Raw genomic sequence first — 13,882 nt, forward strand, 5'->3', positions numbered from 1 at the left:
CTTAAACATACATGCGCACAATAAAGTGAGACGCTTGTTAGTGATGTCAAAAAAACTCAAAAATTGCATAAATCTAGCTAAACAAACGTGAATGGTAAGTGCAGATAAATGTCTTCATACTAACGATGTAGTTTATTAAAGTGTTTAGTCAACAAAGAGAGGTGCAGTATAAAAAAGTGCATCAGATCGACACAAAAGACTGACTTAACCTCTTTCTCATTGTCTTAATCATGTGCAACAAAGATTATTCAGTTACTAAATACGAATGAGAACTTTTTATGATTATAATTCATAATCTTTTTAACATGTGGAGCAATACTGCCACCTTTATTACTATTGTAATTATCGTGAATTGTTTAACAAGTTCTTTTGCTCACAATTGTTGGTCTAAGTTCTGTCATAACACAGTAAGTATCATTTCCTAACAATGAAATATTGCTTGAAAGGCTTTTATCGCAATTATTATTTTTAATGTTTTTGATTTTATTTGTTTAGACTAAAAATCTTCCTGAAGAGGGCCTAAAATGTTTGTTGAGTCCTATTCAACAAGACGCAAAATGTGCAAATTTAAAACTTTTTAATCCAGGACATATTCCACTCAAAGGAGTAACTCCAAATGATGTCAAATTATCAGCATATGTAGCTCAATTTCCGAAATATCATCTAGAACTAACAGCATTTAATTTTTCAATAAAAAATACCGATTTTTATAGTAAGTAAAAATGATGAGGTTCAGTGACAAAAATCGATAGCCAGTTATAAAATTATTAATTATATTTAAAGTTTGCAGATAAACTATTTCATCTGAGTTTATGAAAATTTTGATGGTAATTTAAATTTATAATTTTTTTCAGAATTAACTACACGTTATCAAGATATCGGTAACCCTAAACAATCACACTGCCGATACTTTCAATTATCTGGGCACAATGAAACTGTTGAACTGCCAGAATTATTTGTATCTTGTATCTTCTCGAATTCTTCATTTGAAGGACAACCGTATCGATTAGAATATTTAATTAGTGGTGATAGTTATGAATACAGTAGAAAATTTGTATTCAAAGTTCCCCATCATTTATCAATACGTAAGGATTCAGTATCTTCATTTATTCATTAACAGCTTTATCTAAACTGTGGTAAATTCAGTTCTTATCTCTATTAATAATATTTTTTTAGATGAAAGTGTTGAGGATATTAAATCATTTATTCCATTTTTTTATGTGGATGTATCAGAAGCTAATGCATTTAATTTGTTTATACAAAAAGTACCAGAAAAATTTAATGTTACGTTTTATAAAGTTTGGCTCATTAATAATGATACCAACACAACTACAATTGTCACCTTGTCAGCAGAAAATTCAAAAGCTGATATGCATTTGAGTTATGTTTTTCCTGTTGAAGAAGGTGTGCATTATTTTAAAGTAGCTGCGATCCATCAAGGCTGCGGAGACTATGGATGCGTTAATAGTACATCACCTGCAATCAATACAAGTGAGGAACAAAATTGAACTGCAATTGTTTTATTAGTTTCATTAGACTGAATTATTAACAATAAATAGAATGAGTATAATATTCGGAATTATAGTTCAAAGGAAATTGATTATTATTTAAACTCGTAGAGTTTATGCTTGTTCTTTTTTTAAAACTTTAATACCCCAAGCTGTCCTAACTAAAATTGAGAAAAATATTTTATTTCTTTTGGAAAGTAAATTATTAAAATATCTAATCGGACATTTTTTTCAGAATTCCCAACAAGACGTCTATTAATCATGATTGTAAGTGTTGTTTGGATCCCTCCTGTGATATTATATGCGATTTATTATATCTATAAATTATATCGAAAAAGAGGTAAATTTCTAAAAAAATTTAATTTACTAATTGATTAATTTTTATTTTGTTTTTAGTAATAATTAATCTACTAGAAAAATGCTTATTTATTATTTTTCAGACTTACTGAAAAGAATAAATAAAAAACCAAATTGCTTTCTGGTATACTCGCCAACGCATTTAGCCCACGTAAATGTTATTACTAGTTTAGCTAAATATTTAAAATCGTGCAATATTAATACCATGGTCGATCAACTAGATATTCCTGAAAGTGATACTAAAGATCCTGGCCTTTGGTGTAATAGAGCTTTTAAAAGTGCAGATGTTATTATTGTTGCATCGTCTCCTCCACTAACTGATACTAAAGTGCCTGTGATTTATCAGAATATGGACAATCATGCTTTGAAATTAATTAAAGACAATTTTGCACACAGGAATAAAAGATACGCTGCCGTTGAATTTGCGTACTGTAAACCTGATGACATTCCTGAAGAAGCTCAGGTGTTTAAACGTTTTCGTTTGCCAGATAATTTAGAGAAATTGGTTCGGTTTATTTATAATATTGAGCAGATTCGATTCTTTGATACTTCGAGCGAAGAATTGATCGACAATATTGCTATTGCGATGATGACTATTTTACATGAACGTCCAAACAGTTCTAAAAGTATGAAAGAAACTGGTATGATAAAATAATTGGTGACTAATTTATATATCCAAACTAAATAATAAAATGAATAATGATCGTATTCCATTTTTTTTTTCAGATGATCTCCTACCTGTGAGTATGAATCCTCTTATCATAAAAGAAAATGAATGTTTTATAACTAAAAAACTTTCAAGTGATAATTTAAGCTTTAACAATATTCGAAATTATACAACAAAATTAGATGACTTAAGTTTACTTGGTGAGAATTCAAAAATTCATGCTGATAACAATGAGTATGAGTCTCATAAATGTAATGGTGAGTTTTGCATAAATGAGTTGGATTTATAAAATTTTTTTATCGCATTTTTTGGTAATTTACGTATTTTTTAACCGAAAAACGGAATATATTTGATGAATAATTATTTATTAAAACGAAGAGATTTTAATATACAATATGCAGTAAAAACACAAACATGGCACATAACTAAAAGTTAAACAATTTTTTACATTATAGTAAATTCAATATACATGTTCATTAGAATGAATGAATTAATTAAAAGTAATAGAATATTTCAATGTATACTTATCAGCTATTAGTGCAATAATTATATTACAATAAATACAAAATCAATGGAATGTTAAATCCTATATAATAATACAAAAGTAGTAACATTATTTAAAAGGTACTCAAGTACAGTCTTTAGACAAAAAAAAACAACATGATTTTAAAAATCCATCTCTAATACTTAATAGTTAATGACATCTAGAAGTACATTTGCTCAACTAATTTAATTATTTGTTATTTATAACAAAAAGACTTGAAATCAATTTTCGATGTTAATTTTTATTCTTCATAAATATTATTTAATGAAGAAGAGTTAATGAAATTTTTATATACATGGTTATCATGATATTTAAAAATATAGGTGTCATTTAAAAATATTTAAACTAAGACTTTTATCTAATATTTAGTTATTAATCTATTAAATAAAAATCTTAATTTCTAGTTTCTCGTATTAAAAGCTTCTTAGTTTGTTATTATTATTATTATTATTATTATTATTATTATTATTATTATTATTATTATTATTATTTTTTTATTAAAAAACATAACTCGACAGAAGCATAAGTGGTATTTGATTTTAGCACATATAAACATTGTTCATCATCATCATCATCAAGATTAAATGAGTTGTTTTCTACTTTTGGTTAATTGAATAATTATTGTTTCATTTTAATAAATTTATTGTGAATACATAACGAACTTTGCTAGTCAAAAATATGCTGAAGAGGTTATTAATATTATTTCCTTTGGTATTTTTTCTTATTTTTTATTTCTCACTTTGGTCCAAGTCTTTGTTCCAGGCAATTAATAGCAGTCTCTTTCTTTTTACGATTATTTGCAGCGTAAGAGTATATTTCTTTTTATATTTACACTTTGATTCGTCTCAAAACTTCTTTGATTAAAGTTTATTCAATTTCCATAAAAGTTTTTCACTTAGTGCATTCATTCGTCATTTTCACAGAGTCATTTTCTTGATTGACATTATTAAAAAATAATAAATTCTTCTGATCATTAGTAGTTTTTTTCCCTTCCATATCGATGTAAGACTGAGGCCGTTCATTTGTTGGTGTTCTTAAGTCATTTTCACTGTTACTAGTAATACTAACTCTTTGTAAGTTAATTGGACTTTCGTAGTGATTAACGCTGAGATTATCCGGCTTTTCGTTCACATAAGTTGTCTTGGCAGATTCATCTGGGAAAGAACATATTGGATCTTGCCAGAGTGCCTGAAGTTTGTCTACTTTGTCACATTTAGTTATCGTTTCTCCTGATGGTTTTGTAAGATAGTTTACCGCTTCGGTTCGTGGAGCGCTTGATTTTTGACTTATTATTCCTTCAATGCTGGAACCTAAAGTATTCATTGTTAGTTTATTTGAAATTTGGAAGAGATTTGGTAACTTTTACTTAAGAACTTGAAAATTAAAAAAAATTTTAATTTTCATTAATTTGATTTTAAATAGTTTCAATCTATTTTATATTTTTTAATTAAAATTTTTCATATCCTTATTTTATCTAATATCAAAATTTTTTCTTTCGTAAATAATCATTTCTAAATATTGAACTTACTTGTCGGACTATCTAAAGTATGGACTGGAGCAAAATATGCTTGATTATGAACAGTTCGAGGATTCAGGTCAAGATAGTCAATGCCATCCTCAAGCATACGTTCCCACTGACAGGTAAGCTCTTTGAATGAGGGTCTCATGGCAGGTTCGTCGTGCCAACAGGAAGCCATTAATTTATATCTGCAACAATATAACATATAATATATCATATGTTACTTATTGTAATTTCAATAATTTCCTATTTTATTCATCAACTACCACATTCGTTATATATTTATAAATTCATAAACACAGAGTATAATTACTTAAAATCAATACGTACAGCTGGATAGAACAATTAGCGGGTCTTTCCATCCGGTATCCGGTCTTGAGTAAGTTGTAGAGATTATGAACATCTACACCGGGATATGGTGAAGCTCCTAGAGTCACTAATTCCCATAAAAGCACCCCAAAACTCCATACGTCAGATTTACTTGTGTAAACATGGTCTGCCAAGGATTCTGGTGCCATCCACTTTACTGGGACTGTGAAAAGTGTTAAGATTTTAAGCTACGTCTTATTAACTCGTTAAAGAATTATCCATTGAGCTTATTAAGAAGTTGACGTTAATTTTAGAAGATAACATTTATCATAATTGTTTTGTTCTGTAAACAAAAGTTCGTAACTAATTTATGAAGACTGTTTATATTTAGACAGAAATTATTATTTTTCATTCCAACACTTTTTTAAAGTAAACGTATTTTTTAGAAATTAAAAAAATAATCATTCATAAAAGATGTATTTTAACTGCATCATGATTATCTATTCAATTTTGAGAAAAAAATTGTCAATGTTCCATGCATTTAATTTTCTGAAGTATTTTATCATGTCTGAAGATTTTATGTACTTAAATTTACATGACTAAAACTCACAATATGACCAAAAATTCATCTACTTTACATAATCATTTATATCACTCAAGTAGATTAAGTTCCATAAATTTTTCAAAAATGTTCCATCTTATTATAAAGATATATATTAAAGTAGTTTGATAGTTAAATGACTTGAAATTGATTGCTCTTGAAGGAAATTCTTCTTAAATTTTACCTCGTCCTTTACTTCTTTTCAAGTAAGCTTCATCTTCATAGACATCTCTTGTTAATCCAAAGTCCGAAATTTTGCAAACTTTACCAGATGCAAGAAGCACATTCCTTGCCGCAAGATCTCGATGGACCAACTGCAAGTAATTACAATGCTCGAAGTAGTTAAGATTAAATTAAGAAACAAAGTACGAGTATACTAGTAGGAGATTCAAGTATGTAGGTTGTGGTTTACCTTGATGTCAGCTAGATAAGCCATTCCTTTACTGATCTGCCAAGCGAAAGAGAGTATATCGTGAGGAGTTATTGTGTAATTTACGGTTGTATCTGGTGCTTCTTCCTTAGTATTACTGAGTGAAGCTGTAAGTAAAGAAGTCGAACAAGGTATTGGTCCTTCTAACTCTAGATGACGGCTTCTTCTCAAATAATTTCTGGTGACAAAAAAATTTTATCTTCTGTGACAAGTATATTAAAACTAAAAAAAAATTACTATTGTAATAAAATCTTAACAGGTACATATTTGGTTTTTGTTATAGCTTTAGTGTCTAGCTTGTTATTTGGCTATAAATCTTTTCGGTACGTTAATCAAAAGTCTTTGTGAATAGGGAAAAATTTAATTACTGAAGTTTTATGAGACCAGAGGGTCATTGTCCTGGATGAAATGCATTCTTGTGGACATGGAATCCGCTAAGGGCTTCCAGGTACATGAGACAATAGCATTCTTATTAACTTTATAGTGACAATAAGTTAGATATAAAATATTTAATTGGATACATAAACTTTAATTCAAAGACAATATGTTTTCAACCACTTTAAATTCTTGCATTAAAGACAAACAAAAATTCCTTCACCAAAGTTTTGAAATTTTTATCTTCATTTTGGTGATGAGCTTATCTATTCAATTTATTTAAAATAGCAATATAAAGTCATAACTAATTAAATAACTTACATGATAATATGTACAAAGTGAATTTATTAAAATTCTGTTCAATTTTGTGTTATTATGCTAGTAATGATCAAACAACTTTGTTTCAATTAAGAGGAAGAAGTATGGGATGTTCTCAAGTATTTCATTTTAATTAAAATATTTAGAATTTCGTATATATTACCTGAGTGAACCAAACTCAGCGAACTCGATGATAAGATAAACTGGTCCCCCAGGCGACGTACATGCACCAAGCAGCCTTATCACATTCGGATGTTGTGCTTCTTTGAGTAACTGGTATTCAGAAAGAAGATCAGCTAGTTCAGATCCACTTGCATCTTCTTTTAACGTCTTCACAGCTACAGTAGTAGATCCAGACCAACCTCCAATGTCTACTGCTTTTGCTCTTAAAACTCTACCGAATTCTCCCTCACCTAAGACTTGCTCTATTGTTAATCTTGATCGTGGAAATTCCCATTTGGGATCCGGCTGAAAATTGAAATAAATATTTAGAAGAATACATTCAAGGCAAATTATTTGAATAGTGATGAAGACTTTTAAATCAGAAAAATTAAAATAAATGTTGCAAAATTGATAATAACTTTCTTGGAAGTCAATTTAAACTTTTTTATCAAAGTAAAAGAAATAAAAAATGGTTTTTCAATGATAGTGACATGGATGTGAGAAAAGAAGTCACGTAAAATTTAAGAGATCGATAGCACTTTTTATCACTACATCCAGTTCATTGGTTAGATATCGACTTCTCATTCCATAGCACACTGGAGGCAATAGATCTCGTTAGTGTGACTTTCGTAGATGCGTAGACCAAGTGAAATAAAACGACAAACTATGGCAAGACAATTTCCTAGAGACATTTAGATGTATATAAAATCATGTGATGTATGTGAAGATCGTTATCACCGACTGTTTGGCATAAATGTATGGTTGTGTAAATTATTCCACCCTCACAAGAGTCAAATAAGTGGTTCGTTCATGGTTGTCGAGAGAAGAAAGGAAGTGATATAAGAGAACACGATCTTCTGGGACCTTATTGAAATCTTTTATGTCATGAAGAGGATAGATTATAATGACTTACTAAAATAGAGAGAAGTATTTATAAAGTTGACAAGAATTTAGATTATGTAAAATATGATAATGAAGTTAAGTAAATGTTAATATATAATCTGTATACGCACATGCAAATCTGCTTATTAATTCAACTAAGCTTTAAATTGCTGAGTACACATTCTGTGAAAAAGGGTCATATTGTTGGGAATTCAACAATTGGTAGTCAAGTATTTGAGCTGGAATGTTTTAAGTATACTGCTGTTTATGGAGACTATGTGCAATTTGGGTTTATAGTTGAAGTTAAAACTTCAAAAAAATTCCCATGTTACAGACTTCACACTATTGTCATTATTGATTAGTATTTCCGTTTTGACTCAGTAAAAATGATTGAAACTTTTTCAATTAATATTTGTAATAACTTTTAATCATCCTAGTTTAATGGATATTTTTCAAACTCACATTTAGTGTCAGTATTTTTAGTGAAACCTACCGGTGTCGTTTTCGGGATCAAGAGAGTTCGATTAGCCGTAGCAAACGGATCGCTATTTATGAGATGTCCATCACCACGGTCTAAATAGTCCAATGAAAGGATTCCAAGCCCGTTGCTCATGTCATCTGATCGGTTCTTACACTCGCGTCTTGATCCTTTTCCAATAGTTCTAAGAGAAAAAAAACAATAACATTCCATTAAACTGTATTTTTATAAATTTTTTTTTTGTATAGTGGATCTATCAATCATTGTCATTCGTGATCGTATATTTTTTTGACATGTTCTTCAAGTCAATATCTCTTAGGGAGGTTCTGACCTTAGTACGAGGTCAATTCATATGAAAGTTTGCATGTCATCGATAATAATCTTTTTACGAGCTCTCATTTCTGAAGGCAAATTTTTGTTATTCCTTTGCATGCAACATTGACTTCTGGGCCATAAAATTACTTCATGAATGTGTCTCAAAGGTTCATTAAATTCTTCTGGAGGCGATGAAATTTTATTATGGAATCTCTCTAGGGTGAATTTTTATCACAGAATATTTTATGTAAAGTTTATGATTAGAAGTTCTATTTATTCTATTTAAGTCTGTTATTAATCTTAATTCATCACCTATATTTCCTTATGATGAAAACTCCAACGATGAATAAGACGAAAAAGCTAGCGCCAATCACGCCAATTAAACAAGTTAGTCCACAAACATTGGTTGATGCAACTGAAATTAAATAAATAACTCAATGAAGTGAGTTTATAAATTTTTAATTAATTTAATTGATTCATTTTAAATCTCAATGAAATAAGCAAGATTAAAGATACAAGAATTATCTCATTTTGAAGCTTAATTTTAGAGATTGAAAATAATCAAGCATGCGAAATCTGTAGAATAAAATCTTGGTTTATATAAAAGTAACTATCACCAAGTTTGAATGCATTTTTAGATATAAACTGGTTGAAATGATACAAAGTAGTGAATTGTATGTTATTCTTAAGCATGGATCAATAAAGGAGTATTTATTTTTTTGAAAATAAAGGCCTTCTTTAGGAAAAAAAATTTGAAATTTAATAAAAAAAAAGAATGATTGATGTTTAAAATTTTAATTGATCTAAAAAAAAAACTCTTTGAATTTTTTAATTCTTTAAAATAAGTCAACAAAAAAAATTTTATGAAAAGAAACCAGCACTCCTATAGATTTCTTTCAGACAAATAAATTTTTTTCAAATATCTTCTCAATTAAAAAAAATTTTTATGTCACTTAAGTGCAGAATAAAAAAAAATAATGGAAAAATTGCAGAGGAAAACATTTTTTCATCTCTGCAAATATATATATATATTTTTTTTAAATTTCTCACATTTTTTAAGGCTTATTTACGACTTTACGAACTTTTATGTGCGTCAGGGACGACTGGTTCCTTCTGACGTTCTTTCTTTGGTTTATACGAGTCTTTACTGCTTCCTCCGAACGTACCACCACTAGTATTGGAATTGTCACCAGTACTCTTGCGAAAAGACATATGACCGCAAGTACATTGGATCATATCATTGCACCAACACGTGCCTAATCCGACCTTTATGCCTCTTCCTTCTCGATTCATCTCGCCAAAGTGCACTTCAGCTGCAATAAAATACACGAATAAACATCTTCACTATTTTATCTAGTCATTTTTAACATTTTTTCTCCCTTTTCTAACTCATTCTGTTAGCTAGCTTTAGGTCGAATTATCTTAAGATGATTCTTAGAATAATTGAACGTGTGAGAAACAAATTGGCTTTGGAATGGTTTTCCAATAACATGTTTCAATGAGTATATAGTGAAGTAGACATTGGAATGGAAATTACATTCAATAGTGCAATCTTGAGGACAGATTCGATGGTCCAGTTGCTCCAATTCATCGCAAATGTTGTCTGGACAATGAACAAGATCTGGAGTGCAGGTTTCATAACGTTCAGTCATTATTGCTGAATTTACTCCATTATTAGACCGCCACATGCACGCAGTTGTGTGGGAATTACTGTTAAGGAAACATATTTTATCTGTTAAATGGTGAATTAAGTGTTCAGTAGGTCTGATTTAGTAATGTGTAAATTGAGATTATTTAAAACTTCCATATATATTCAGAAATTACTCTGTTATAATTAATGGAGATAAATTATGCAAACCTGAATGATCCAGCACCTATACCACATTGTAGCTCACATGACTTTTTTGTCATAGAGTTTGCACACGAGTGAATTATAGTTGATTGATTGACACAAGTGTTTCCATGTGCAGCTGATGATGCGTTTACTAGATTTATTGTCAGAGAAACTGTGGATGTTTTGTGATCGGATGTTCTCCATTGAATGGTTAATCTAAAAATCATTATGGGATACATATTTCATTAGACATTAAATTATCAAGTGACATTTACAGGTAATTTAGTGATGCACCATTGTTTTAAATCATTTCTTGTTGTGATAAAAGACAATGATTAATGTGTAACATTTGGTGGATACTTAAAAAATTTACGAAAATTCATAATAAAAAATAGAATTTTTGCAACATACTCTTTATACGAAAAGCTAATTTAATTTATACTACATATATAATTATATATAATATGATAAAGCTATAATAAAATAAATGATATAGTACAAAATTGAATTAAATAATAATTATTAAATAAATATCCAGGCTAATTATTTATTAATTTTATTTACAATCATTGTTATTTAACATAAATTTTATTACTTATGTTAATGATAATATGAAATCTACAAAAAAAAATTAAAAGCTGGTAATAAACCATGTAAATTGAATTTTTTAAATCAACTATTATTTTATTGATTTATCAGTCAATTGATGCAAAGCTGCTGCACTTATCGATCAATGAATTTCAAATTCCAATTATTTACTTGAGTAAATCTGAGCAAAATAACTTATAATGATTTACTTACGGTATTTTCGAAGGCGCCGTTCTACTAAGTACTGAAGAATTAGCAACATATATAATTCCTCCCTTGAAAGTAATATTAAAAGCCTCAGAGCCTTGAAGACTGAACGTTAATTTTGAAGGAGGTTTAAACGTCGGTTGAGTAATCCTAAAAAACTGTAATGACACTCGGGACATCGTTACAGTTGTTGGAAAAGAGATTGGCTTCTTCGATGGGGCTGTCGTTGTTGTGGAGGTCAAATGATGTTGAGGTCCAATGAATGATAAAGTAATGTTTACCTGTAAATAAATGAGATGTATAAATTAAGATATGATGAATATGAAAAAATGGAGTGGAATATAAATGGTGAAGAGTACTACAAACTACATTTGAATTAACTGTAAAGAATAATGTGATGAAAAGGGAGGATTATATTGCTAGCACGTTGAACCCTTTCTGTTAAATCTTGATGTATAGCCGTCACGTTCTTGCGTAAGAGTGTAATTACATGCGACCACCATTTAGTTCGCAGCATGACGTAGAATAAACGACGTTCGGTCACGAATTTTTGGCAAAAATTAGACTTTTAAAAAATTTTAGTATTGTTTACATTTTAATTTCAAATTAGCTTAGAGTGAGTTTTTTTTTAATATATAGACTTTTGATTTGAATGGAAATAGATGAGCTTAATTTTTAAAAGAAAATAATTGAATTAAATATACTAATAAATGTTAAAAATAAAGTAATTAATCGTTTGAAAAATTAATAGATCAGAAATAGTCAGCCGAATAAATTCAAAAAAAAAATTTTTTATCGATTTTTTATTTGTTATAATACCTTTTAAATTGATAAACCAATTTCAATTTTTTTTTTATGCTTGAAAGCTGATTTAATTAAAACAGTCCTTACACTGATAGAAGTATTTCTTTCTATCTAACATAATTTATTAGCAGCTAATAAATATGTTATTTGAAAAAGAAATCGAATGAACATTTGTTAACAGTTAAAAAATTATTTATTAGAGTAGATTTATTTGGCTCAATGAATGATTTCTTAGCTGCTAACAAATATTTATTTCTCATCTAAATACTATGATTGGGCTCGATAGTAAGGTAGAATGACGGTAAAGCATAATCAAATGTTAGGTTATATGATGAAATAACTTTTATTTATTGAAAATTGTTAAATAAAAAATAACGGTTTCGTAATGATTAAAATTAATATTTTCTTTTAAACAATAGCTCGACGAGCAATTACATTATAACCATTTAATTTCGTGTGAATATTTAATGGTTTTATAAATATAATAATATCAGACAGCTAAGCAAAGAAGATTTATTACCTACAAATAAATATTTATTTGTATCAAATAAATACTGTAAAATAATTTTAATGAATTCATTTAGTCCCACCAAATATATTCTTCTATCAGTGTAGCTATATTGACGATAATCACTTGAGCTATTTCAAGATCATCAACTCATAACATATTTGGTGTAGAAATTTTATCCAACATCCTCAAGTATTCATCTGAGATAACTGTTGTGGGGGGTTATTTGAATTTTTAATTAAATTATCTAACTATTTTTCTATCTAGATTTATAAGCAAATTCATTTGCATTTATTGATAATTAAGTTAGTTTAAAAAAAGTCGTTCAAGTTTTGTTTCTCAGAAAATACACTCATCAAAATATGCTTAAATTGTGTTGAACTTTTTTATCATGCACATGATACCAAAATTATAAAAGCTATTAAAAAGCAAAATTATTAATTAATTATATTAATGACAAGCTATTTCACATTAAACAGTTAATATATTCAAAGATTCTTCGTACAGGACGGAATTGTAGCCATTTTATAAATTGTAACAAAAAGTAATTGGTAATAGTGGTGGAGATTTATTGAAAGCTTGCCAAATAGAGTGTTGAGCAAGAAATCAAAACGTAGGAAACAAACGTTCACAATAAACATTGATAAAAATTTAAAGATCTTAATTTACGGAAATAATAGGATACATCATTTAGTTTCTTTTCCTGTCGAGACAACACTTCCGCAAGTATTCAATCCGTTCTTCATACTTAGAGCAGTTATTATAGATCAGACATAGGATTATTTTTTGGGTGTGGTATTGATTTTACACGAGGACAGACTAATTGCGAATTTTAATCGCTTTTTGTATAGCTTCAAATCCACGTAGGCGTTCAAGCTCTGCATTCAGCTGTGTTGTTTTACCGGAAATTGCATTTTAAATCATTCAATTTTCAACTCAAGCTTTTCACACGTTCCGCGATCATTTTCTTTGTTTATTTTTACTGACTATTGTATTATGAAATAATAGTGTTATGCACTCATAGGAAGTTCGTTTAATTCGTTCAAAACACACCAGGATCTGATACTTACTGATTTTTCGCCATATCCTGGGATCAAGCTTTCATCAGTTACTTGAAGCACGACTATGTATGGTGACTTTGGTAGAAGTGTCGTCTTGGAAAAAATTCCTGATAGGAAGATAAGTTGGTTAGATTGATTTTTTTTTTCCAAAATGTTTATTCAAATAATTAGCCCATCAAGATTTTCTTATCAAATTCTTAAATGATTTAAATTTAACTTTTTAACTATTTAAAAATGACGATTAAATAGCAAATATAATCTTTTTTAAGATACAATATGATGTGATTTCTCAATTTCCAATCTGTCCTTTTGTTTCTCGTCTAATTTCAGGAGTAGACGAACCAGTTGTGGATGACAGATAAAATATAATATTGGAATTTTTTTATGGCTTGAATTCAACCCCAAATCTAGACAT

At 28.8% G+C, this 13,882-nt stretch overlaps 2 protein-coding genes across 6 annotated transcripts in view; one reads left to right on the forward strand and one right to left on the reverse strand.

The window, feature by feature from the left end:
- LOC118074858 (uncharacterized) lies at window positions 1-3,055 on the forward strand. Of its 2 annotated transcripts, none has more exons than XM_035096358.1 (7): window positions 1-407; window positions 496-712; window positions 855-1,085; window positions 1,177-1,491; window positions 1,744-1,848; window positions 1,949-2,506; window positions 2,592-3,055. In XM_035096358.1, the coding sequence occupies exons 1-7, from the start codon at window positions 279-281 to the stop codon at window positions 2,819-2,821; spliced, it is 1,785 nt and encodes a 594-aa protein (XP_034952249.1). In that variant the 5' UTR covers window positions 1-278; the 3' UTR covers window positions 2,822-3,055. The 2 variants fall into 2 exon arrangements, with proteins under 2 accessions (XP_034952249.1, XP_034952250.1); XM_035096359.1 differs by having other exon boundaries at window positions 1,949-2,491.
- Window positions 3,056-3,669: 614 nt separating this feature from the next.
- The window catches only part of Ret (Ret oncogene), a 30,717-nt gene continuing 20,504 nt past the window's right edge, over window positions 3,670-13,882 (reverse strand). For all 4 annotated transcript variants that reach the window (XM_035096354.1, XM_035096355.1, XM_035096356.1 and 1 more), the window contains 13 exons: window positions 13,477-13,574; window positions 11,101-11,375; window positions 10,324-10,515; window positions 10,003-10,175; window positions 9,548-9,778; window positions 8,778-8,880; window positions 8,166-8,334; window positions 6,792-7,096; window positions 5,918-6,113; window positions 5,690-5,819; window positions 4,926-5,127; window positions 4,605-4,783; window positions 3,670-4,386 (listed from right to left, as the gene is read on the reverse strand). In XM_035096354.1, coding sequence (XP_034952245.1) covers window positions 3,968-4,386; window positions 4,605-4,783; window positions 4,926-5,127; window positions 5,690-5,819; window positions 5,918-6,113; window positions 6,792-7,096; window positions 8,166-8,334; window positions 8,778-8,880; window positions 9,548-9,778; window positions 10,003-10,175; window positions 10,324-10,515; window positions 11,101-11,375; window positions 13,477-13,574 — 2,672 coding nt within the window. In that variant the 3' untranslated portion in view covers window positions 3,670-3,967. The remainder of the gene's footprint in view (window positions 4,387-4,604; window positions 4,784-4,925; window positions 5,128-5,689; window positions 5,820-5,917; window positions 6,114-6,791; window positions 7,097-8,165; window positions 8,335-8,777; window positions 8,881-9,547; window positions 9,779-10,002; window positions 10,176-10,323; window positions 10,516-11,100; window positions 11,376-13,476; window positions 13,575-13,882) is intronic.

This window comes from Chelonus insularis, unplaced genomic scaffold (genome assembly GCF_013357705.1).
Source record: "Chelonus insularis isolate UGA/USDA-ARS -01 unplaced genomic scaffold, ASM1335770v1 contig_139_pilon, whole genome shotgun sequence".
NCBI classification, from domain to species: Eukaryota; Metazoa; Arthropoda; class Insecta; order Hymenoptera; family Braconidae; genus Chelonus; species Chelonus insularis.